This window comes from Scyliorhinus torazame, chromosome 3 (genome assembly GCF_047496885.1).
Source record: "Scyliorhinus torazame isolate Kashiwa2021f chromosome 3, sScyTor2.1, whole genome shotgun sequence".
NCBI classification, from domain to species: domain Eukaryota; kingdom Metazoa; phylum Chordata; class Chondrichthyes; order Carcharhiniformes; family Scyliorhinidae; genus Scyliorhinus; species Scyliorhinus torazame.
Window position 1 is genome coordinate 129,453,879 of NC_092709.1, and position 24,996 is coordinate 129,478,874.

The 24,996-nt window shown below is 46.9% G+C and overlaps 1 protein-coding gene and 1 long non-coding RNA gene across 5 annotated transcripts in view; one reads left to right on the top strand and one right to left on the bottom strand.

Annotated features, from left to right (window-relative positions):
• The window catches only part of prdm5 (PR domain containing 5), a 581,469-nt gene that overhangs the window by 253,171 nt on the left and 303,302 nt on the right, over positions 1-24,996 (bottom strand). For 3 of the 4 annotated variants that reach the window (XM_072496195.1, XM_072496194.1, XM_072496196.1), the window contains 2 exons: positions 13,035-13,128; positions 9,200-9,360 (listed from right to left, as the gene is read on the bottom strand). The exons of the other annotated variant lie outside the window; for it this stretch is intronic. In XM_072496195.1, the coding sequence (XP_072352296.1) occupies positions 9,200-9,360; positions 13,035-13,128 (255 nt within the window). The remainder of the gene's footprint in view (positions 1-9,199; positions 9,361-13,034; positions 13,129-24,996) is intronic. 4 annotated transcript variants of the gene reach the window in all.
• The window catches only part of LOC140408675 (uncharacterized), a 176,979-nt gene that overhangs the window by 139,969 nt on the left and 12,014 nt on the right, over positions 1-24,996 (top strand). The window lies entirely within an intron of this gene.

A 24,996-nucleotide genomic window follows, 5' to 3' on the forward strand; every position in this document is an offset into this window, starting at 1 on the left:
TCTCCTCTCCCTGTACAATTCCTCCTCCGGGGTCTCTGCAAATTCCCTGTCCACCCTTAAAATCTCCCCCAGTAATCTTTCCCTTTCCTTGGCCTCTGTTTTCCTTTTGTGGGCCCCAATGGAGATCAGCTCTCCTCTGACCACCGCTTTTAGTGCTTCCCATACCACTCCCACAGGGACCTCGCCGTCGTCATTGACCTCCAGGTATCTCTCAATACACCCCCGCACTCTTGCACACACTCCCTCATCCGCCATCAGTCCCACATCTAATCGCCAGAGTGTTCTCTGCTCCCTTTCCTCTCCTAATTCTAGGTCCATCCAATGTGGGGCATGATCCGAAACCGCTATGGCTGAGTACTCAGCTTCTTCCACCCTAGAGATCAACGACCTTCCCAAAACAAAAAAAATCTATCCGGGAGTACACTTTATGGACATGGGAGAAGAAGGAAAACTCCCTAGCCCTAGGTCTAAGAAATCGCCATGGATCCACTCCCCCCATTTGGTCCATAAACCCCTTAAGTACCTTGGCCGATGCCGGCCTTCTTCCGGTTCTTGAGCTGGATCTATCTAGCCCCGGGTCCAGCACCGTATTAAAGTCCCCTCCTAAAATCAAGTTTCCTACCTCCAGGTCCGGTATACGCCCCAGCATCCGTCTCATAAATCCCGCATCGTCCCAGTTTGGGGCATACACATTAACCAACACGACCTCCATTCCCTCCAGCCTGCCACTCACCAGTACATATCTACCTCCGCTATCTGCTACGATGTTCTTTGCTTCAAATGCTACCCGTTTCCCCACCAAAATGGCCACCCCTCTATTCTTTGCGTCCAGTCCTGAGTGGAACACCTGTCCCACCCATCCTTTCCTTAGCCTAACTTGGTCCACCACCTTTAGGTGCGTCTCTTGGAGCATAAACACGTCTGCCCTTAGTCCTTTCAAATGCGCGAGCACTCGGGCCCTTTTTATCGGCCCGTTCAGGCCTCTCACGTTCCACGTGATCAGCCTCACTAGGGGGCTACCTGCCCCCCTCCCGTGTCGACTAGCCATTACCTTCTCTAGGCCAGTCCCATATCCCGCCTTCGTGCTCCCGCTCGCTCCCCCAGCGTCGCACACCATCCCCGCCCACCCACTCTTTAGCCATTTCCTTTTGGATTTCCGCAGCAGCAACCCAGTTGTCCCCCCCCCCCTCCCTCCCCGCTAGATCTCTTTCTAGCATGATTGCTCCCCCCCATATTACTTCCGTAAGTCAGCTGACCCCGGCTACTCCTGCTCACTCCTCGACTCCCCCGTGTGGGGAACTCCCATCCGCCTTGCGCCTGTCTTCCCGCCTTATTCTTTCCGGCGCGGGAACATCCCTTTACCTGACCCGCCTCTTATGGCGCAGCTCCCTTTCCACTCCCCCTCCCCTTCCCCATTCTCCAACTATGTCCCGTCTTTCCCCCCTCACCGGCGCCCACATTTCCCCAATGTCTCCCCCCTTCCCAATTTACTTCTCAATTAACTTCAACCATAACATTAACAATAACATTTCCTGCAGCATCAGTCCCTCAGTTCCGATCCAATTTCTCTTCTTTGATGAAGGTCCATGCTTCCTCCGCCGTCTCGAAATAATGGTGTCTCTCCTGATACGTGACCCATAGTCTTGCCGGCTGCAGCATCCCGAACTTCACCTTCCTTTTATGCAACACCTCTTTGGCTCGGTTGAAGCTCGCCCTCCTTCTCACCACCTCCGCACTCCAATCCTGGTATACCCGAATAAACTGCATTCTCCCATCTGCTACTCCGCACCTTTTTAGCCCATCTCAGGACCTCTTCTCTATCCTTAAGGCGGTAAAATCGCAAGATTATCGCCCTGGGTGGTTCTCCCACTTTTGGTCTTCTCGCCGGAATCCGATTTGCCCACTCCACCTCCAAGGGGCCCGTAGGGGCCTCAGCACCCATCAGTGAGCTCAGCATCGTACTTGCGTACGCTCCACAGTCCACTCCTTCCACACCCTCAGGGAGACCCAGTATCCGAAGGTTCTTCCTTCGCGCTCCATTTTCTAGGGCTTCGATCCTTTCAGTACACTTTTTATGAAGTGCCTCGTGCGTCTGTGTCTTAACCGCCAGGCCCAGGATCTCGTCCTCAATATCTGTCACCTTCTGCTCCACCACACGGAGCTCTGTCTCCTGGGTCTTTAATGTCTCCTTGAGCCCCTCAATTGCCTGTAGCAACGGGGTCAGCACCTCCCTCTTCAGCAGCTCTACGCACTGTCTCACAATTTCATCCTGCTCCGGCCCCCATGTCGCCTGCGCTTTCTCCGCCGCCATCTTGTACTTCTCTCTTTCTGACCCTTTGGTCGACGATTCCTCGCGCTGCAGCCGCCGCCGCCGGTTTTTTCCTCCTTCGTTTGGGGGGGGACTCCCTTCTCACACACCCCACACCGGGTTGCGTCGTCGAAAAATTCCCCGTTGGGGCTCTTAAAAGAGCCCGAAGGTCCGTCGGAGCTGGAGCCGCCGAAGCGTGCAGCTAGCTAGGTATCACCGCAACCGGAAGTCCCTTCAGTGGCCTTGATGAGGTCTTTTCACAGTTGTTCTCTCTGCTGCTAGAATTCACCTTTGATACAGGCCCTCAGGTCAGCTTGCAGCTTTAAGCTTGCCCTTCCCCCGCCTGCATGCTGGAAGAGGCCCTGTTTATCCTGCAGTTGCAGCCAAATCTTTTACTGTTTCTGCCGTGTCTGGCAACCAAGAGACATACCCTTCCTGGGGGACACTGTCGGGGGAATATTGCAACCTTCTTCCCACACCAGGAAATGTCAAACAAATGCCGTGGGGGCCCTGTAAAGAGCCCAAAAGTCCGTTCCAAGCAGGAGCTGCCGAATATGCGACCTAGCTCTGCATAGCCGCACCCGGAAGTCCCCATTCATCACATTTCAACTTGAAAATGACCATTTAAGTTTACTCTGTGCTTCCTGTGTGTTAACCAATTCTCTATCCATGTAAATATATTAGCCCGAGCTCTATGAGTCCTTATCTCACCTATTAACCTTTTGCATGGCACCTTTTGAATATCCAGGTATACTACATCTACTGGTTCCCCTTTATCTACCCAACTAGTTACGTCCTGAAAAACCCTAATAAACCCGTGAAACAGGATTTCCCCTTGGTAAAATCATGCTGACTTTATCTGATCATTCTCTGATTGTCTAAGTCTGATGTTGAGACATCCTTAAGTAACAGATACCCTGTTTTCTCGCTCTCTCCTGCCTTTCCTTCTTGAATAGCAACGTTACATTTGCTAACTTCCAATCTGCTGGGCCCTTCCAGAATCTAGCAAATTTTGGAAATTTATGGCCACCACATCCACCATCTCTGCAGCTCGCTCTTTTGTAGTCCTAGCATGTAGTCCAAAAGAGCCTGAGGTTTTAGAACTTTGAGTTTCTCCAATACTTTTTCTCTGCTGATATTAACTCCTTAATCTCCCCGCTCTTTTTAATACCTAGGTTAAACTGGAAGAAGAACACAAGATATAGGAGTAGACCACATAGCTCATTGTTATTGCTCTGCCATTCAATATGATCATGGCTGATCCAGGTCATCAACTTCACTTTCCTGACTGCTCCCCATATCTTTTTACTTCCCACCACAGCCTTAAGTATTTTCAACAATGGAGTATCCATGATCCTCTGGGGTACAGAATTCCAAAGTTTGCAAACCTTTTCTTTGAAGTAATGTCTCCTCGTCTCAGTCCTAAATGATCGGCCCCTTATCCTGAGACTGTGCCTCCATGTTTTAGCTTTCTTAACCAGCAGAAACAATCGCTAACCAGGTCAGGCAGTGATTGAAGAGAATCAGGCGGATAAGCAAGATGACAGCAATGAAGAAGAAACACTGAGCACACACAAGCAGCCACCAGCTCAGATATTGACACTATGGGTACTTTACAGGATAGCATAGATACGGGATGTGAATGAGGTGAGATACTGGGCATGAATGACATTCAGCCTGGGCAAGGTGGCAGCTCCCCGGAAGGTGAGGGTACACACAATTTTCTCTGCAGAGGACTCAACAATTTCAATGAGGCAGGTGAAAGAAGGCTGATGGTTATGATCAATGTACACTTAAGCATTGGCAGGTCTGCCAGAAAGCGTAAATGCAATATCAAGGAGCATGGAGGAGTCCTGCACCAACTCTGCACAAGGCATTGCACAGAGCTTGGAGCCCATCTTTCACATTTGCAGACCCAACCAGGGTGTAATGCCTGAAGGCCAATGTCGCAGTTTCAGTTGCAGCTCAAGCAGTCACCATCTGAGTGCTGCAATGGGAGCACAATCATCTGTCATACAAACTTAGCTTGCAAGTTCAGGCTGATGACATGATAGCCTCGGATACGAGTGTTCAAAAGGGCTTGCAGAATGCCATAGGAGTCTAGCAATTTGTACTGTTGTGTATTGGCAGTAGCTCCATGGAACATGAACCTTCTGTTGTCTTTCACAATTACAGTATTCACCCTCCCACCACTCCAATGCCCTTGCTGCTAGTCAACCAAAACTGCTGCCACCCATGTCAAGATAATTCAGGCCAACCCGGAATTCTAGACCCCAACTGTTCAATAACATCTTTCAAGTATATTTGTAATCTCCCCTACTGGAAGTCAATGTCCTTTTACAAGCCACTGGGGCGAATTAAGGCACCCACAAGTCAGGCACCGACAGAATGCAGTGATTGAAGTAGCACATTACTCTTGCTTGTCATGCTCAGTGAAAAATTGCATCACAAATGTTAAATTCAGACATTACCCTTGACCATATAGACAAACTGCCTGTTTTCGGTTTTAATGTGTTGCCCAATAATATTAAGACCAAGTAAAGAAAGATCTCCGGGTGCTGGATAGATCCGGCATAGACATATTCAAGTGAGACTAACTGCTGATTTGAATATGCAAATATGGGCCCCGCCCTCAATGGGTGGGATCCAGGGCACGATGCTTTGTGAAATCTTCGCAAGGCGTGAAGAGGCCAGTAAATCTAGCAAGTGGCCTCTCGCGATATTTAGTGACCTTGCCACGTTCCAAGTTTGGCGCAGCAAGGATGATAGATCGTGCCCTATATTACTCAATCTATTCAAAATATCTTTTGATTTTCTTCATTGAGCATTTTATCAAACAATTATGGGAGTCCCCTGACAGAAGCATACATTTAAAATAGGCGCCACAGTTTTCACGATTAGATAGATGTTGGATTGAATTCTGTTTTCAATAAAGTCAACTTTTAAATATGATTGGCATCCAAGAATTTGTTTTGTCTAAGCTTGTATATTCTTACTTGTGTTCTAGAGGGAAGTACAAAAGATTTTTAATATGCAGAAATAACTGACATTAAATCTAATACTATCTAACCTAATTTAGTATTTAAGTGAACTACTTCAGGCAAACAAGTTACCCACACGAATCCCACATGAATCACAGCATCTGATAGTTAAGACCCGACTGGTGCTGGAGGGCCATGAACCTGTAGCCATGCAGAACATTAATAATCTGGACCTGGAATGTCCATTATGTTGAATTTGTTTAATCAGCACCATTCTCCAGAAATCAGCCAAACCAGTGCAAAAGATTGAGGAATTGCAAGCACTTATGACCAGTACGAATCACATTCCCATGATCGTTTGTGCTGGTTTAAATTTTGTGTTGGAAACTGGCCCTGCCCACATCCCAGATTGAATTAATCACCCCATCACGAGTTTCCACCAACTCGACCTGGTTGTGGGCTTTCAGTAAGGTTCCTAAAATTAACCTTTTTGATTTATGTGCAAAAGCACAAACAGACATCTTTTAACAGCTTTTAAATATTCAAAAAATAATTACTAAGAAACGGACTACTGTGTGACAATGAAACTAGTAAATAGCCCTGTGTAGTTTTTTTAAAAAGCTGTTTACAGTTATTTGAAATCATGACATTCACAGGTTGCAGATTTGGCTCACTTATTAAAAACATTTTTTGTGTGATACTCATTTTCAGCTGCATTTATAAAGCTGCACCAAGCTTTCACTTTTTAATATATCAAGGAATTGTTTTTAAATTAAATAAATAAAATGAATTCGGTTTGATGGTGCTGCTCAATTGCACTGGTTCATTCAAGATTTTACATTTGGTGAGGTGTACACAATTTGGGCAAAAATTTCAGTTCTGAAAAACATGTGAAATTTCTGATTGCAATTTGCGACCAGATTGCCATCCGCTCTCAAAACAGAAACTTTACGCACTATTTATTGAAGTGCCAATTAAATGCTGGCTATGCTGCTGCAAAAGGAATAATTAGGTAACATTATCCACACATCACTTATATTAAGAGTGTTGATAAATGCTTTGCATCTTCTTCTTAGACAGTCTCTCGGTACAGAGGATGACTTGTTTCCACTCTGGTTTGAAAGATTCAGAGATGGCTACTGAGTCCAATGCACAATCCGCCGACTATCACATGCAGGAAAGATGGTGCTTGAAGGGTTGAGTAGATGAGTTGTTGGAAGTGCTCTCTCCAATACCTCAACTTTGCTTCTGCACATTCCCGATGAAGGTTCTCAATGTGTTTGGTGCCATCCTGAATTAACCTTCTCCATTTTGGTCAGTCACAAGCCAGGGAGTTAGAGGAATGTTTTGACGATGTTTAGAGGATATCCTTAAAGCTTTACTTTTGTCCTCCTGGGTGTCTCCTGCAAATAACTGAGTTTCCAGTGGAATAGTTGCTTCGGGAGCCTGGTGTCAGATATATGAACAGCATGTCCTGTTCCACGCAAAGGTTTTTAGTGATTAGCCTCTCAATGTTGGACACGTTGTCTTCGGAGATGAGCCTGCTGTTGAACTATCTTTCTTCCCACCGGATTTGGAAGAATCCTGAAAAGGTGCTTCTGATGGTACATCTCCAGGGGTTTGAGGTGCCTGCTGTAGGTTGTCCAGGTTGCTGACGCATATTGGAACACAGGGATCTTTGAAGAAGATTAACTAAGCAAATTGAAGTGCTTGGCCCACAGATACTAAATAATTACTTGGAAGATTAAACATGTCCTTTAAGTTAAAGTGGTTGTGGCTCTGAAATGTTTTTGAATTAAACTATGTGAAGCCAGGTGTTGGAGCCGGAGTATAATTTATATTTAGGGTCTGAGAAATACTAATCAGTTTGCTATGAGCGGCGTAACTTATAAATCTCTACAAAAAAGACAGAACAACAGGCAAATAATTTACAGCAACCTGCAACACCAGTGGGAAGAAAAATATTTATTAAAAACCTCAGCTATCAGGCAAAGTCTTGCAGAGATCTGATCATCCTGAAAGTGTCTAGCTGCAGACATAGTACAGCCTGGAGTTGCTGAAACAAATAAGGACACCACCTTTCTTACTACAGTCAGAAGTGCTCTTACACTTTGTATGAGATGATTGCTACTGCTCTTAGACAATTTCGACAAAGTGTTGAGTCTTGCCTGTTCAGCACACCTGATTCAAACGGCAACTGTTGTAAAAAATAAAAGCAAATTACTGCGGATGCTGGAATTTGAAACCAAAGAGAAAATGCTGGAAAGTCTCAGCAGGTCTGGCAGCATCTCTAGGGAGAGGAAAGAGCTAACGTTGAGTCCAGATGACCCTTTATCATCTTGTCTTTGTCAAGGGTCAGCTGGACTCGAAACATTAGTTCTTTTCTCTCCCTACAGATGCTACCAGATCTGCTGAGATTTTCCAACATTTTCTCTTTGCCAACCGTTGTAATGAGGATAATTTAGTTGGGTGGCAAGTTAGGTTTCGTGCATCATAGAAAGGTTGGTCATAAGAGTTGGTCATAAAAAGGATAAGTTTATGCTATACTTCCTAAACTTGTTTTTATAAGTATCAGTCTACAATAATCTGCTGGGAAATGAGTGAAGAATGCTGCTGTCTAAATTCAGTGATATATGGGTGGTATATGCATCTGATCTTTGGCAATTTATCAGGGAGATTAGATCGTTCTGTGTTTCAAGACAAGTCCACACAGTAGTCTATTACCTGAAATCAGATTCCCGAAATACCAAATACATGATTAGCAGCCACATTCTGGAGCTCTCTTCTTTCTCCAGGCCAGAACAATCTGCACTTGCATTAAGCTGTGGTCTACATACTCAGTGAGCTGATACTCTTTCTCATTTAGCAATGCTAGTTTCAGCACAAATTGCTGGCCATCCTTTGTTGATCCAGGATCTTGGTTTGGTGCTTTAGCCACAGAAGCCATGGCTCCCCAATGACAGTTTCTGGCCTCTGATTAGCAAACAGTTCTCAGGGGAGGGCTTTCCGCCCCGGGGGCTCCTTGATTCCGGGGAAAGTTTTCCGCTGACCAATTAAGTGCCGATACTTCGGGACTTCTCAATATGAGGCGATGCAGGCTCTCATCGGCTCAGAAGTGTAGTCTCCTGGTGTAATAAATAAGGAAACTGCCCAATTATGTCCATTCTGGCTGATAATAATGGGGTCACTACACATTGCCATCATTAACAGTGTCCTAAACTAATGAGACCTGAGCATCTGAAGTTTTACTTTTTCGATTATGAAGCAGTACTGTCATGTGAGAATACCTTTAAGAAATGGGGGTACACAGAAATAGCTGTAGTGGATGCACCTTTAAGAAATGGGTGTTTATCAGTGATGTCAGAGTGTGGGTGGAGCTGGGCTGGCTGACTGCTTTTACTTTTGCTTTGGACTTGCAGCTGGTTTAGTTTCATTTTGCAGATTGGAAGCTGCATCCAGCAAAACCAGGTGTAATTCTGATTTCTTTCTGCATGAAAGGAATGTCTTCAAATCATTTGCTAGTTTTAAAGTGATAACTGCTCTCAGCGGTGAAGTTAAACCTGCTGTCTTTCTGGAAAAGGGGTTATTTTTGTCTTATGGATGTTGCAAGGAAAGATTAAGAGTTACTTCGAGAGTACTGTATTCTTTGGGAGATTTATTGGTGTTGATAGTTGGTAAGATGTTTATCGTGGGGTTATAAAGTGTTAACTGGTTTCATAAATAAACATTGTTTTAATTTAAAAGTACTGTAGATTTCTGTTGCATCACACCTGTAAGAGTGGGCCGTGTGTTCCCCATAACCACAATCTATTAAAAGTTGTGGGTCAGGTGAACTCCATGATACACTTTGGGGTTCTCTAAACCCTGGCCCATAACAGTACCAACATGATTACTGGAAGACGTCACGTACCTTTTTATGACTCTTAAGCACAGAGGGAGTTACAAAGGCTTTGTCACATAGATCACATTTGTATTTCTTGTGCCCATCATGTACCACTTGAATGTGAACATTTAAAGTATCCTTTCTCTTGAACGTTGCATCACAATGATCACATTTGAAAGTTCGTTCACCTGGATGGTAACAAGAAAGATAACTTGTTACATCCCACATGGACAAATAAATACAATTATCAGCTGAACCAGGGGAAAAAAGAAACAGGGAGAGAGAGAAAAACAATACGAGAAAAGGTCTGAAGAAAGCAAAAATGTGACTTGTTTTATATTATCATCATGCCAATGGGATATCGCAATATATTTCACAGCCATTGGATCACTTCCGAAGTATAATATACACAAAGGAAAACTGAATAAACTGTGATTGAGATAAGTGATCAGTTAATCGGTTTCTGGTGCTGTGGGCGGAATGAGGAATGTTGCTCCCTCTGAGAACTTTCCATTTGTCTTTTAACTGTTGGCTCTTTTATGCACACATGAACCTCCAGAATGCACAAACGGGCTCTAGTCCAATACCACATGGAAAGGTCAGCATTTCCTACAATGTCGTTCTCTTTTTGCAAGGCAGTTAATGAAGGTCAAAGACAAGTAAGGAGTGTTCATAACGCAGTTCATGGACCGATAACCTGCTCAAGAAACCTTCCATCACTTCCACATTATTACCCAAAGGGGGAAAAGGGTGTGTATGTGTGGAGATAGACTAAAAATAAAAGTGTCCTGTCATTGGTTTTTTGTCTTAGCCAGATTGCAGACCTGGATTCATAGGTAGGCTCCACTTTTCATGGAATATAAAACATCGAAGCAGACCATTTGGCCCACCCAGTCGATGTCAGTGCTTATGTACCACTCAAGCCTCCTCTCATCCTTCCTCATTTAACTCCATCAGCTTAATCTTCTTTCTCCTCCCTCACATCCATTCAGCTTAACCACTCCACGTGGTGGGCAGTGAGTTCTACACTCTTCCCACTCTCCGAGTAAAGAAGATTCTTCTGAATTCCCTACACGTTTCTTGGTGGCTATCTTATATCGGTAGGCTCTAGTTCTGCTCTTCTCAACACATGGAAGCAGATGCTGCTTCTATTCTATCACAGTACGAAGTCTTACAACACCAGGTTAAAGTCCAACAGGTTTGTTTCGATGTCACTAGCTTTCGGAGCGCTGCTCCTTCCTCAGGTGAATGAAGAGGTCTGTTCCAGAAACACATATATAGACAAATTCAAAGATGCCAAACAATGCTAGGAATGCGAGCATTAGCAGGTGATTAAATCTTTACAGATCCAGAGATGGGGTAACCCCAGGTTAAAGAGGTGTGAATTGTCTCAAGCCAGGACAGTTGGTAGGAGTTCGCAGGCCAGATGGTGGGGGATGAATGTAATGTGACATGAATCCCGGGTCCCGGTTGAGGCCGCACTCATGTGTGCGGAACTTGGCTATACGTTCCTGCTCGGCGATTCTGCGTTGTCGCGGGTCCTGAAGGCCGCCTTGGAGAACGCTTACCCGGAGATCAGAGGCTGAATGCCCTTGACTGCTGAAGTGTTCCCCGACTGGAAGGGAACATTCCTGCCTGGTGATTGTTGCGCGATGTCCGTTCACTCGTTGTCGCAGCGTCTGCATGGTCTCGCCAATGTACCACGCTTCGGGACATCCTTTCCTGCAGCGTATGAGGTAGACAACGCTGGCCGAGTCGCACGAGTATGTACCGCGTACCTGGTGGGTGGTGTTCTCACGTGTAATAGTGGTATCCATGTCGATGATCTGGCACGTCTTGCAGAGATTGCCATGACAGGGTTGTGTGGTGTCGTGGTCACTGTTCTGAAGACTGGGTAGTTTGCTGCACACAATGGTTCGTTTGAGGTTGCGCGGTTGTTTGAAGGCAAGTAGTGGGGGTGTGGGGATGACCTTGGCAAGATGTTCATCGTCATCAATGACGTGTTGAAGGCTGTGAAGAAGATGACGTAGTTTCTCCGCTCCGGGGAAGTACTGGACGACGAAGGGTATTCTGTCGGTTGTGTCCCATGTTTGTCTTCTGAGGAGGTCGGTCCAGTTTTTCGCTGTGGCGCGTTGGAACTGTTGATCGATGAGTCGAGTGCCATATCCCGTTCGTACGAGGGCATCTTTCAACGTCTGTAGATGTCTGTTACGCTCCTCCTCGTCTGAGCAGATCCTGTGTATACGGAGCGCTTGTCCATAGGAGCGGAGAAACTACGTCATCTTCTTCACAGCCTTCAACACGTCATTGATGACGATGAACATCTTGCCAAGGTCATCCCCACACCCCCACTACTTGCCTTCAAACAACCGCGCAACCTCAAACGAACCATTGTGTGCAGCAAACTACCCAGTCTTCAGAACAGTGACCACGACACCACACAACCCTGTCATGGCAATCTCTGCAAGACGTGCCAGATCATCGACACGGATACCATTATTACACGTGAGAACAGCACCCACCAGGTACGCGGTACATACTCGTGCGACTCGGCCAACGTTGTCTACCTCATACGCTGCAGGAAAGGATGTCCCGAAGCGTGGTACATTGGCGTGACCATGCAGACGCTGCGACAACGAATGAACGGACATCGCGCAACAATCACCAGGCAGGAATGTTCCCTTCCAGTCGGGGAACACTTCAGCAGTCAAGGGCATTCAGCCTCTGATCTCTGGGTAAGCGTTCTCCAAGGCGGCCTTCAGGACCCGCGACAACGCAGAATCGCCGAGCAGAAACTTATAGCCAAGTTCCGCACACATGAGTGCGGCCTCAACCGGGACCTGGGATTCATGTCACATTACATTCATCCCCCACCATCTGGCCTGCGAAATCCTACCAACTGTCCTGGCTTGAGACAATTCACACCTCTTTAACCTGGTTACCCCATCTCTGGATCTGTAAAGATTTAATCACCTGTTAATGCTCGCATTCCTAGCATTGTTTGGCATCTTTGAATTTGTCTATATATGTGTTTCTGGAACAGACCTCTTCATTCACCTGAGGAAGGAGCAGCGCTCCGAAAGCTAGTGACATCGAAACAAACCTGTTGGACTTTAACCTGGTGTTGTAAGACTTCGTACTGTGCTCACCCCAGTCCAATGCCGGCATCTCCACATCTATTCTATCAAACCTATGATCATTTTTAAACACCTATATTTGGTTATCCTCAGCTACCCCCGTTCAAAGAAAGCAAGACCCAGCTTGTTCATCGTTCCCGGATTGATGTCACCTTTGCGGTTCTGGGATCATCCTTGAAAATCTTTTTGTGCCTTCTGAAATGCCTCTATATCCTATTTTATAAGATGAAAACCAGAACTTTACATGTTGTTCAAATATAGACTGGCCAAGGTTCAGAGACAAACTTAAAAATAACTCCTTTACTTTTCAATTCTATCCCTCTATAAATAAACCATAGTGCTTGGTTTGTTGCTTTCTTTCAAAAAAAACCGTACTAACTTATTTAATTCAGCCTGACATACTAGCCACCCTAACTCCAGTCGATGCAAGGATCAGAATGGGAATTCACTCCTGCGATGTCAGGGACAATTTTTAGGGCAAAGGAAGGTCCCACACTAAACACAGCCCAAGGAAACCAACAGCAGAAACCAGGATCTGGCCTAGTTCTCAAGCCTTCCACCTCACTTCCAATGGACTTAAATGTCAAAGAGGCCTGTAGACTTTTGTGGCATTAACAGTTCAACTATTTTCAAGCAAAGATACTTAAGCTGTGGCACTTTTAATTTTAAAAGGCAGTCGTAAAAAAGGAAAACATCGGGTAGAGTTACTGTGAAGGTCTGCTCACTATTGTGTATCAGTAGATGTCTCTGCAGGGAGAAGGGTGTCCGAAACAAAGCCTTACACTCCTCACACTGGAATGGTCTCTCTTCCGAGTGTGTCTGTCAATGAAAGAGTTTGCATAAGTGAAGCATATTAAAATGAGGTGAATTAACCATTTATATTTTTATATAAATCAAACAACAATTAATTAGAGTTAGCTGCATTAAAAAAAATCACATGTTCGACATTTGAGCAATTACTTGATTCATGGCCAACAAAAACTTGAATTCAAATCCTTATATGTGAAAAAGCAACTTGCATTTTTAACACAGCAAAATATCCCAAATCTCCCCATACTGGGTGAGGGACAGAACTGGATGAAAAGAACTGGAGCATATAACATAGACATGGCCAAAGAATACTACTTTGAGGAGGCTTAAGGTGGTGGAGTGAGATAGTGAAAGTACGAGGGTTAAGGTGATAATTCAATATTGCTCGGATCTGATAATTGAAGGCATATCCTCAATGGGAAAGCAGAGGCAAAGGGGTGTACAGTAAGCTCATGAAATTAATGTTTCAATAATGTTTGGTGGATGGAGGTCTTGAGGCACAGTGGGTAGCCTCCGAGCCAGAAGCTCTGGGTTCAAGGTGCACTTCAGGACCTGATGGACACATTCATAACATGGCCAAACAGGTTGATTATCAACCAGTAAATCCTTCCAATACATCTATAGCAGGAAGTACGAGTGGGAGAGACACCTGGTCAGCCATGCTTTATACAGAGTGTGCCTCTCAATCTGTAGCCTGTGGTTACAGGCTAGCAACCCGTTCCAGGAAAAACTAGATATGAAAACAGATCTAAACATGTGCTTCGTATAGGATGGGAAGAGAATCTAGAAGAAGAAGAATGGTTGGTTAAAGTACGGGCAGAGATGGGCAATGTCAATAAGCTAGAACTAGGCAGTTGTGGTGCTAGATATGATGTGAGTTGAAAGCTCAGCTTGGGGTGAAACAAAACCCTAATACTGTGCATCAATGGGTTCAGTCTGAATGAACCCCCCGGGGTGGGGGGGGGGGGGGGGGGAGAGAGAAATAGGGGATGAGCAGAGTTTCTAGCTGAAACTGAAATGGGTGCTTCAATCTTGCCAATATTAAAGTAGAGAAAGTTTTAATTTCAGGCTTGATTTCATTTATCATTACAATTTTGTTGCCCCAATAGCTGTCCTGCGTATTGTGCGTCCTGATATCTGTTGTGTTAATGTACTGAGAAATATCGGGTTTCATACAGAAATTCTGGCATCAGCACAGACATGCTGATGAAAATCATACTTTTACAATATGTACTGCTCAAAGAGTTAAATGACCTACTCGGGTCCTATTTTCTAAGTTTCTACCAGTTAGATCGTTGTTGCAAAGGAAATGTCTTGTATGATTTTGTCCCCATAACAGATTTGAACTTACGCCAAATGCGTTTTGGTCATGTCAATCTCTACCATTGTTCTCTTTCCATAGTCAAAACTTCACAATATTCCAAGGCTGCCCAAAGAGCAAACAAAATTTCACGCTCTTCACATCAACCAAATGCAACCCTTTAACTTTACACCTCACTGTTCTCACGTCATCCTCCACACTTCAACAAAAGTGTCTGAAATTGAGCTCTTCTAGGCTGTTTTCGTCTCTGGTCACTCCCTCTCTCTACTCTCAGCACACTTTTATTTGCTCTCTCAAAGACCCATGCTCTGTATAGTTACTCCACCATTGCACCAACAAAGTTTGGGATAAATTTGGGATTTAAAGATTCAGGAAATTGAAGCCATCCTTTCCATTCATACCTGAGGCTGTGATCTATGCAAGTTCACAGAAGTGTGATGTTTGGTATAGTTATCAGCTTTCTCGTCCACATCTGATCCGTTACTAAAACCATTGCCTTGCCCTCCACAAGCACGTCTTATTATCAGTTTGATTTTCCATTTCTCAAATATTTTCTTTACCATTCTCACAAATACAATCATTTCAGGAAGCCATGACCTTCATCCTCATCCTTACAAAGTCTTGTACTCATTCTGTTCTTGTCAAGATCCACTCACTTGAATTTATTTGAGGATCTTTGTTCTTACCTTCAAATCACTATGTTCTCTCCCCAGTCTACCTCTGATCTCAGGCCACATATTTCAGCATGCTTTCTCTTCTTATCCAGCACTGGTTTACTCACTTACTGCTTCCTCTGCTCTACCACGTACAGTCTCCGAGTTCGGATTCTTCTGCCCTCTGGTATTCCTTTCCAAATACCTGCACATTGCATCCTGACTCTCTGCCATCTAAAGGTCACTAAAATCTTTTAACTTGTGTCACGATCCCAGCTGAAGCTATGACTGGACGGGGTGATCCCAGAATAGAACGCTGGGTGAAAAGACTGTAATTTTTATATTGTCTTTATCAAACATAGAGGAACAGAGTCACAGGACCGCTAATCAGTTTCAACAACAAGGAAAAAACATTCAACATGAAAAGTTGGGCTATTATACAATGCACCTTTACTCTCCCCTTATCTTAATAAATATGCACAGATTTGAAGATCAACACGGATTATAAAGTACATCCCAACTACAATGGTCTCATTTAACATAAAGTCCCTTTTAAGCACACAAATTTGCTGCAGTAAAATACACACACACTGCACTGAACCAAGTTAGTGTCTATGCTTTTCTCCTCAGAAATCCCCCAGATAATTGTCACATGAGAGTTTCCAAACTCCACTCCCAAACTTTAAAATCTTTTCTCACAATAATGCTTTTCCTTGGTGGTTTGCATTCCGGAAACAGAGCTTCAGCTTTGATTTTAACAGCGAATCCAGTCGAGAATTTACAACAACCCATTTAGGATTTCTTTGTCTCAACTAGTGTAAAAATTGTTCATAATTGCTTTAACTCTTGATTCCCAGACTATAGTACAGTGGCATCACTTTTGATTTACCTCTGAAGTCTGCTTTCCCACTAAATCTGGTTACTGTAATTGTCTCTTTAACTCAGCACCCTTTGTTTACTTTTCCTTGCATTCTTCTGAATAATACCTTGGTCTCTGCTCTCTTAACTCCAGTCTTCATAAACATTCTTTGTGTCCCAGTTCCCCGGTTTTCTGGATTGCATCTTGTTCCTTAGGAAGATTGGATATTTGCAACTCCCTTTTCCTGTCCAGCTTCTCCTGGCAGAGTTGAGAGCTGTTCACTTCCCAACACATATCAACACCTTTGTCCAGCATGAATCTAACTATAAGTTTTACCCTTCCAGGCACAGAAACATTAAATTAAACCCCCTTAAAACTATACCTTGGGCGGGATTCTCCGACCCCCCCCGGGTCGGAGAATCGCCGGGGGCTGGCGTGAATCCCGCCCCCGCCGGTCGCCGAATTCTCTGGCACTGGATATTCGGTGGGGGTGGGAATTGCGCCGCGCCTGTTGGCGGGTCCCCCCGGCGATTCTCCGGCCCGCGATGGGCCGAAGTCCCGCTGCTGGGATGCCTGTCCCACCGGCGAGAATCAAACCACCTCTTTTACCGGCAGGACAAGGCGGCGCAGGCGGGCCCTGGGGTACTGGGGGGGGGCGCGGGGCGATCTGGCCCCGGGGGTGCTCCCATGGTGGCCTGGCCCACGATCGGGGCCCACCGATCCGCGGGCAGGCCTGTGCCGTGGGGGCACTCTTTTCCTTCCGCCTTCGCCATGGTCCCCACTATGGCGGAGGCGGAAGAGACCCCCTTCACTGCGCATGCACGGGATTGCCGTGAGCGGCCGCTGACGCTCCCGTGCGTGCGCCGCACGGCAAAGTCATTTCCGCGCCAGCTGGCGGGGCACCAAAGGTCTTTCCCGGCAGCTGGCGGGGTGGAAATCAGTCCGCCGGGGGACTAGCCCCTCAAGGTGAGGGCTCGGCCCCTAAAGATGCGAAGAATTTCACACCTTTGGGGCGACGCGATGCCGGACTGCTTTGCGCCGTTTTTGGTGCCGGTCGGCGGACATCGCGCCGATTGCGGAGAATCCCGCCCCTTATCTTTAATGTTTACAATACAAATATAAATCCCGTAAAACTACCTTAGTTTTCCTTACACTTGACCATGATTTTGTCCACCCTTGAATGTTTATTTCTCCCCTACCTTCTCCAATTTTGCACCTAACATTTTTCTTGTTCTAATGTCTAGTTAGTCTGATAGCCTGTAACGCCTCATGCATGTTAAAAAGTGTTAAACGTAGCTCAATAATAAAACTCTCCTTTCTGAATCAAAAGGCATGGTGTCACAGTAGTTAGCACTGGTGCCTCACACAGTTTTGATTTGATTCCGACTTTGTGTGACTGTGTTGAATTTGGACGTTCTACCCCTGTCTGCATGGGTTTCCTCCCACAGCCCAAAAATGTGCAGGCTAGGTGGATTGGCCACGCTAAAAGATATGCAGGTTAGGTGGAGTTACAGGGTTAGGGTGGGGGTGTGGGCTTAGGTAAGCTGCTCTTTCAGAGGGTTGGTGCAGACTCGATGGGGTGAATGGTCTCCTTCTGCACTGATCTATGACATGGTTTCAAGCCCTAATCTATTACATGAACAATTAATAGGCTTATCTTCAGTGCACCACTTTCAAATGAAATGTTAAGCATGGCCTCAGAGACCCTCTCAAAAAGGCAAAAAATCACATTCAAAAGTGACCAGTGGAGATTTCTTGCCATCTTGGCCAACATTTATCCCTCAGACAGCAATTTTTAAAAAATGGATTAACTGGTCATTATTTCATTGATGTTTGTGGGGCTTTGCAATGGCTGCCATGTTTTCGAGACACCAACGACTGCACCTTAAAAGTGCTGCACTGGCTGTGAAGCATAATGGCATATGCTGAGGATGTACACTAGTAAACCTACCATCTACCTCGCTCCACTCATCTCTAGCTTTTCAGAAACGTGAAATATGGTGATGCACAAACATTAGCAAATTGTTACTGATATGTTATTATGAATGCGAAAGAAATACAAAATAAACAATTATCAAAATGCACTACTACACCCGAGCTAGGATATTTTTAATTGATTGATTTTTCCAAAATCATTTAACCTGCAATTTCTGAAAATAACTCAAAACTGACCTGATTTTGTTTAAGATTTTGCATTGTGCTCAGGTTGATTCATAAGCTGTTACGTTATTTTGAAGCACAACAGTCACAGATATAATTTTTACAGTAAGATAATACAATAACTAAATTCTCCTTGCTGTATTGACTCTGCTCTTTACCTCAGTAATTACATGCTTCACCACTAGCATTTCGGTGCGTTCATAAATGGCAAAAAGCAGCAAGACCACCAGAGTAACATTGTACAAGATGCTGGGGGATGTTAGGATTTAATGACCAATCAAGTACCCAAATTTTAATTTCAAACGTATGTGACAACTATAATCTTTTTACGTAATTGGAGATAAGTACAATGAATATCAATATCAGTAGCACTTAGTTTTCTTTGGTATGGCCGGATGATTTACATCAGATTCAAGGTTAATGGTACTGGCAGGCTTTGCAAATGAAGTGAGGTCTTTCACAAAAGTTTGGTGCCACACTAGGAAGGTGCTTAATTCAACCAGATAATGGAGGTCCAATTGAACTGTTGGCTTCAAAGAGGATGAACAGTCAACCCAGTTAAATGTGAAAGCCAGGTGAAACAAAAAAACAATAGTTTTAAAAAGTGGCTACTGTTAAAAATCCAGCCTCACTAGTGGCTCATGGTCGGAACATGAGCCATGTGTTTTGGGACAGGCAGCATTACGGTATGGGATATCTACTTGTCACAAGTCCCTAAACCTTGGGAATGGCGTAATTTAAAAATGACAGCAAACACCCATGCCTTTGGATGCTGAAGTAAGATGTTATTCTTTTCAGAGGGGTGTTTGTAATCCCAATTGAATGGCTGCCACGGGAATCAATCCTTCTGGCCATCAACTGCAATTTCCCTTTAAAGCTTTAGGCACAGAGAGGATCCCATGTCTGCTTTCAGAAAATGTTAGGTCCAACCTGGCCTATTGAATTGCTCTGGGTAGAGTTCTGGGTATTGCTCTGGGAAAGCAATACCACAGAAACAGATAGCCCTCCCACAGAATCCAATTGGCAGCGAATTCCCCCCCACCCCACCCCACCACCCCACCCCACCCCAGGCTGGAATGACCTAATTGTGCCTCAAAGTGAAGCACAATATCCAGGATATAATAACAGCGGGAAAGAAAAATGTAAAACCTGAAAGTAAGTGATATCGTAACGCTAGATTTTCTGTCCCCTATGTATGATTAAGGTTAAAATTGACCACAGACTGTCTTGCCCATCTGTACCCAATCAACAAATTTTATCCGAATGCCAGTTTCGCATTTCCTGAAAAATGGCTTTCCTGCTAAATTCCATCAAATTGCCGCTTCCCCAGTCACAGCCAGCCCTGCCGGCACAAGCCTATGGTTGTCACATATCGGCGCCCACAGTGACATTCCCTCCAACCCGAATTATTACCTGCACTGGCTCTAAATTCACAACGCTGAAACCACCACCAGGCTCACAGAGTGGCCCGGCGGAAACAGAAGGGGCGCCAACAACAGTGCCTTCAAACTTGTCCCCCTACACGACGCTGTCTCCATTTGCTCCCACACCGATCCCTCCTCCACTGCCTATTTTCTCACCATTGCCACCCAATAATAGTTCTTCCAAAAATGCCTTCCTCATCTGCGGGGTCTTCCCCTCCCACACAAACGGCAAAATTATCCCGTTCACCTCCCTGAAAAAAGATGTGGGGACAAAAGTGGGACATGAACAATTTTAACCGTTTGCACGCGCCTAACTGACGACAGCAGCAATACGTCCCACTTCTTAAAATCCGTCTTCATTCCCTCCACCAGTCATGCCAAATTCAATTTATGCAGCTGCATAACGAGATTCTGCTCTTGGCCCCACCTCGCTCAATCCGTTTCAAATCCCTCAACGCCCTAAGTGCCATTGCCAGCGGCTCTATCATCAAAGCAAAAAGCAACAAGGAGAGCTGGCATCCCCGATCTCGTCCCCTGATGCAGCTCGAAGCACCACAAGGTTATCCTATTCATCTGGACACTAGCCATCGGCGCCCTGTACAGCAGCCAAATCCAATCAATGAACCCCTGACCAAACCCGAACGGACTCAGCAGCTCAACAGATCCTGTCACACCACCTGATGAGAAACCTTCTCTGCGTCCAATGCCACCACTACTTCTACCCCCTGCTCTTCTGAGGGCATTATAATGACATTAAGCAGCTTACGCACATACGCCAACATCTGCCGCCCATGCACAAACCCCGTCTTGTCCTCCCCATCACCTCCGGCACACCACACAATCCTCTGTCTGCCATGCCAGCACCTTCGCCAATAACTTTGCATCCACATTAAGCAGAGATATTGGGCGTTACAACCCACTGCTCCGGGTCCTTATCTTTCTTCAAATTCAGCAAAATGGACGCCTGCGCCAATGTTTGTGGGGGAGCTCCCTCCTTCCCCCCATCTCATTGTACATCTCCACTAGCAGAGGCCCCAACTCCGCACCAAACGTCTTGCAGACTCTGCTGGGAACCCAACTGGCCCTGGGGCCTTCCCTGCTTGCATCGTTCCTACGTGGTCTATCACCTCCCTCAGCCTTCTCCTTCTCCACCCTAGGGAACCCCAAACCATCCAAGAACCGCCTCATACCCTCCTCCCCAGACGGAGGCTCCGACGTATACAGCCTTCTGTAAAAAGGTCTCAAATGCACCATTCAGCCCTTCTGGTCCTCTCAGCCTTTCATCTACCATCTCCCTCGTCGTTGCCTGCTTCCTCAGTTGGTGAGCCAACATCCTACTCCTGGGCATTCTGGGCAGCACGGTAGCACAAGTGGATAGCACTGTGGTTTCACAGCGCCAGGGCCCCAGGTTCGATTCCCTACTGGGTCACTGTCCGTGCGGAGCCTGCACATTCTCCCCGTGTCTGCGTGGGTTTCCTTCGGGTGCTCCGGTTTCCTCCCACAGTCCAAAGACGTGCAGGTTAGGTGGATTGGCCGTGATAAATTGCCCTTAGTGACCAAAAGAGGTTAGAAGGGGTTATTAGGTTACAGGGATAGGCTTAAGTGGGTCGGTGCAGACTCGATGGGCTGAATGGCCTCCTTCTGCACTGCATATTCTATGTTCTACTCGCCTTTCCCCCATACATGTACAGTGCCCCATCTGGAGCCTCTGCTTCTCCTTTAATAGCCCCTCTGCTGGCACAACCAAGTATCTGAGTTTTGGAGCCATGAGGCCATGTTGCAGCTGTACAAAACTCTGGTGCGGCCGCATTTGGAGTATTGCGTGCAATTCTGGTCGCCGCATTATAGGAAGGATGTGGAAGCATTGGAAAGGGTGCAGAGGAGATTTATCAGAATGTTGCCTGGTCTGGAGGGAAGACCTTATGAGGGAAGGCTGAGGGACTTGAGGCTGTTTCCGTTAGAGAGAAGAAGGTTAACAGGTGACTTAATTGAGGCATACAAGATGATCAGAGGATTGGATAGGGTGGATCGTGAGAGCCTTTTTCCTTGGATGGTGATGTCTAGCACGAAGGGACATAGCTTTAAATTGAGGGGAGATAGATATCGGACAGATGTCAGAGGTAGGTTCTTCACTCAGAGAGTAGTAAGGGCATGGAATGCCCTGCCTGCAACAGTAGTGGACTCGCCAACACGAAGGGCATTCAAATGGTCATTGGATAGACATATGGACGATAAGGGAATAGTGTAGATGGGCTTTAGAGTGGTTCCACAGGTCGGCGCAACATCGTGGGCCGAAGGGCCCGTACTGCGCTGTAATGTTCTACGTTCTACCTCTGATCCACCTAAAAAATCTCATCCGCTAGCCTTGCTCTCTCCTCTCGCTATGCGTCCGGATCGAGATACATTCGCCCCTAACTACTGCCCTAGGTGCCTCCCACAGTGTGGAGGCCGAAACCTTCCCCATGTCATTCCGCTCCACATACCCTCGAATGGCACCACTTTCCCTTTTATAAACCCCTTCATCTGCAAACAACTCCACATCCAACCTCCACTGCGGACACTGGGCTTCCCCCGCATCACCCACCAATCCACCCAGCGCGGTGCATGGTCAGGAACTATGATTGCCGAATAGTCAGCGTCTGCCAGCCCCAACAGCAACGCCTTGTCCATCATGAAAAAAGTCGATCCGGGAGTACACCCGGTGCACATGAGACAAGTATGAGAACTCCTTCACCCTCGGCTTCCAAACCTCCAAGGGTCCGCACCCCCCAATATAGTCCATGAACTCCCCTCAACTCCCTTGCCACCACTGATCCCTTTAAAGACCAAGGACACGACTGGTCCATCCTCGAATCCACAGCATTGTTGAAATCTCCCCCAATTATCAGCCAGTGCGTCTCATGATCCGGAATATTCTCCAACACCCTCCTCATTAATTCCATGTCATCCCAATTTGGGTCATAAACATTCACCAGGACCCCTGGCAATCTTCCAGTTTCCCACTGACTATCACGTACCTACCGCACACCCCCAGGTCGGCTATAATACCTCGAAAGCCACTTTCCTATTGACCTGTACCGCCACCTCTCCTCATCTTCATGTCCAACCCGAGTGGAACACCTGGGCGGGATTCTCCAATAATGGGCCTATGTCCCCACTCCAGTGTCAAAACGCGGGTAAATCACTCTGGACTTTCCTGAAGGAAGTCCAGAATGATTCTCCTACCTGAATGGGCTAGTAGGGTCCCGAAGTAGTCCTCGCAGCTCCGGCTGCCGATACGGGGCCCTGCACTTCTGGTCGGGGGTGCGTGCATGTGCACGGCGGCGGCTTGCATCGTCCGCCCGACTGGCACCAAAAAGATAGCCCCCCCCCAACCGAGATCGCGCGTGCCCGCGGATCGGTGGACCCCTATTGTTGCCTGGCTGTCTAAGAGGCCCCCTTCCCCCCGGTGAAGGATCCCCCCCCGCCCCCCCCCCCCCACCAGGGCGGCCGCGGACCGAGTCCACAGCAGTCACGTCGAGTTCCCGATGGGTGAGACCATGAGAAACCCACGCCGTCAGGAACTCGGCCAGTTACACTTGGAAAATCACCGCGGAGGCCTCTGTCAATGGCCCCCTAACCGTGCCGCGTAGACTGCGTACACGCGATTCGCGGTGATTCTCTGGGGACCGGAGAATCGCGGGAGCAGCGTCGCGACAGGTGTCGGCGTCAAATTCCATTCTCCCCCCCACCCCGCGCCAATCGCGATTCCGGTGCGGAGGCTTAGGCAATCCCACCCACCTGTCTCACCATCCCTTCCTCAGCCTCATCTGATCTCCCAACTTCAGGTGCGTCCTCTTAAGAGCATAACGTCTGTCTTCAAATTCCTCAAGTGTGTGAAAACATGCAACCATTTAACCGGCCCATTGAACCCTTGCACATTCCATGTAAACTGCCTGATCCCGTTCCTTGCCCCCCTCCCCTACCGATCAGCCATAACCCTTTAGCCAAACCCCTTCCTGGGCCCACATCACGCATTTCTCCAGACCCGCCTTAAGATGTCCGCTACCATCCTACCTGCGTCACACCAGCCATACCCATGTCAGCAATCCTCCCACCCCCGTGACCACACCAAAAACCAACACCGCTCCCCCGACTGCCTACCCTGGTAACCCCCACTTCACTCCCATTAACTAGCCTAACCAGCTAGCATGATGGCCCCGCTCGGGGACTCTGACTATTACTCATTCCCCAATCCGCTCCTCTTTCTGCATCCCTCTAAACAACACGCATCCCCGTTGTAACCTGCACCAATCCATCCACCCGATGTGTCCACATTTTATACAAAAGACACTCCAAACTTGAATGTCCTCACACTCCTCCAAGCTCATGGTGCCTAATGAAGTCCATCGCCTCCTCCAGCTAGTTAAAATAAAACTCTTTGCTTCTGATGCGTAACCCACAAGCGGGTGTGGTACAGAACCCCAAACTCCCCCCTAGTACAGGAGTTCTTGACTTGAGCAGGAACATCTTCACCCAAAGGTTGTGAATCTCTGAAATTCCCTGCCCAGTGAAGCAGTTGAGACTACCTCGCTGAATGTTTTTAAGGCAAAGATAGATATTTGAATAGTAAAGGAATTAAGGGTTATGGTGAGTTGGTTGGTAAGTGGAATGAGTCCACAAAAAGATCAGCCATGATCTTACTGAATGGCGGAGCAGGCTTGAGGGGCCAGGTGGCCTACTCCTGCTCCTAGTTCTTATGTTGATCCAGTTGTACCCGGCCCTCCACTTGGCCAGGTCCTGGTAAATCCATAGCTCACTCTCCTCCCAGGTACACTCCTTGGTCTGTCTTGCCCACCTCAGATTGTCTCCTTATCAAGGGACCAATGGAAACCCACCACCATCGCCCTTGACAGCTCCCCCACCTGCGGCCTCCTCCTCGGCGCCGTGCGCTCGGTCCGCATCGCGAGGCCGGTCAAAAGCCCCCTCCCCCAACATGCTTGCTTGTTCTCCAGCATGCTTGCCACATACTTGGCGGCCTCCATGCCTTCAGGCATCCCTACAATCTGCAGGATTTGCCTCCTGCAGCGGTTCTCGAGATCCTCCACTTTCTCCCTCAGTCTTTTCAGGCTGCTCATCACCATCCCATTTCCGCCTCCAGCGAGGTCAACCGATGCTCATGCTCCCCCACCGACTCTTCCACCTTTTGGATCGCCTGCCCCGTGCTACCTGTCTCTGCACCACCCACTCGATCACTGCCCTAGGCGGCACCACCACTTTAGCCAAGTTACCTAGGGCCTCATTCCTCTGCTGCTGGACCTTGCTATTGAGGAATTCCACTAGCTGCTCTGTAGACCACTGGACGGTCAACGTTTCAGTCAACGGCTCTCTGCCATCTTCTCCTGTGCCGCACCACAAAAACTTTCTTGCTCAAGTTGCTGTCTTTTGCTCATTGCACTTCTTGTCCAATGAGCCATACAC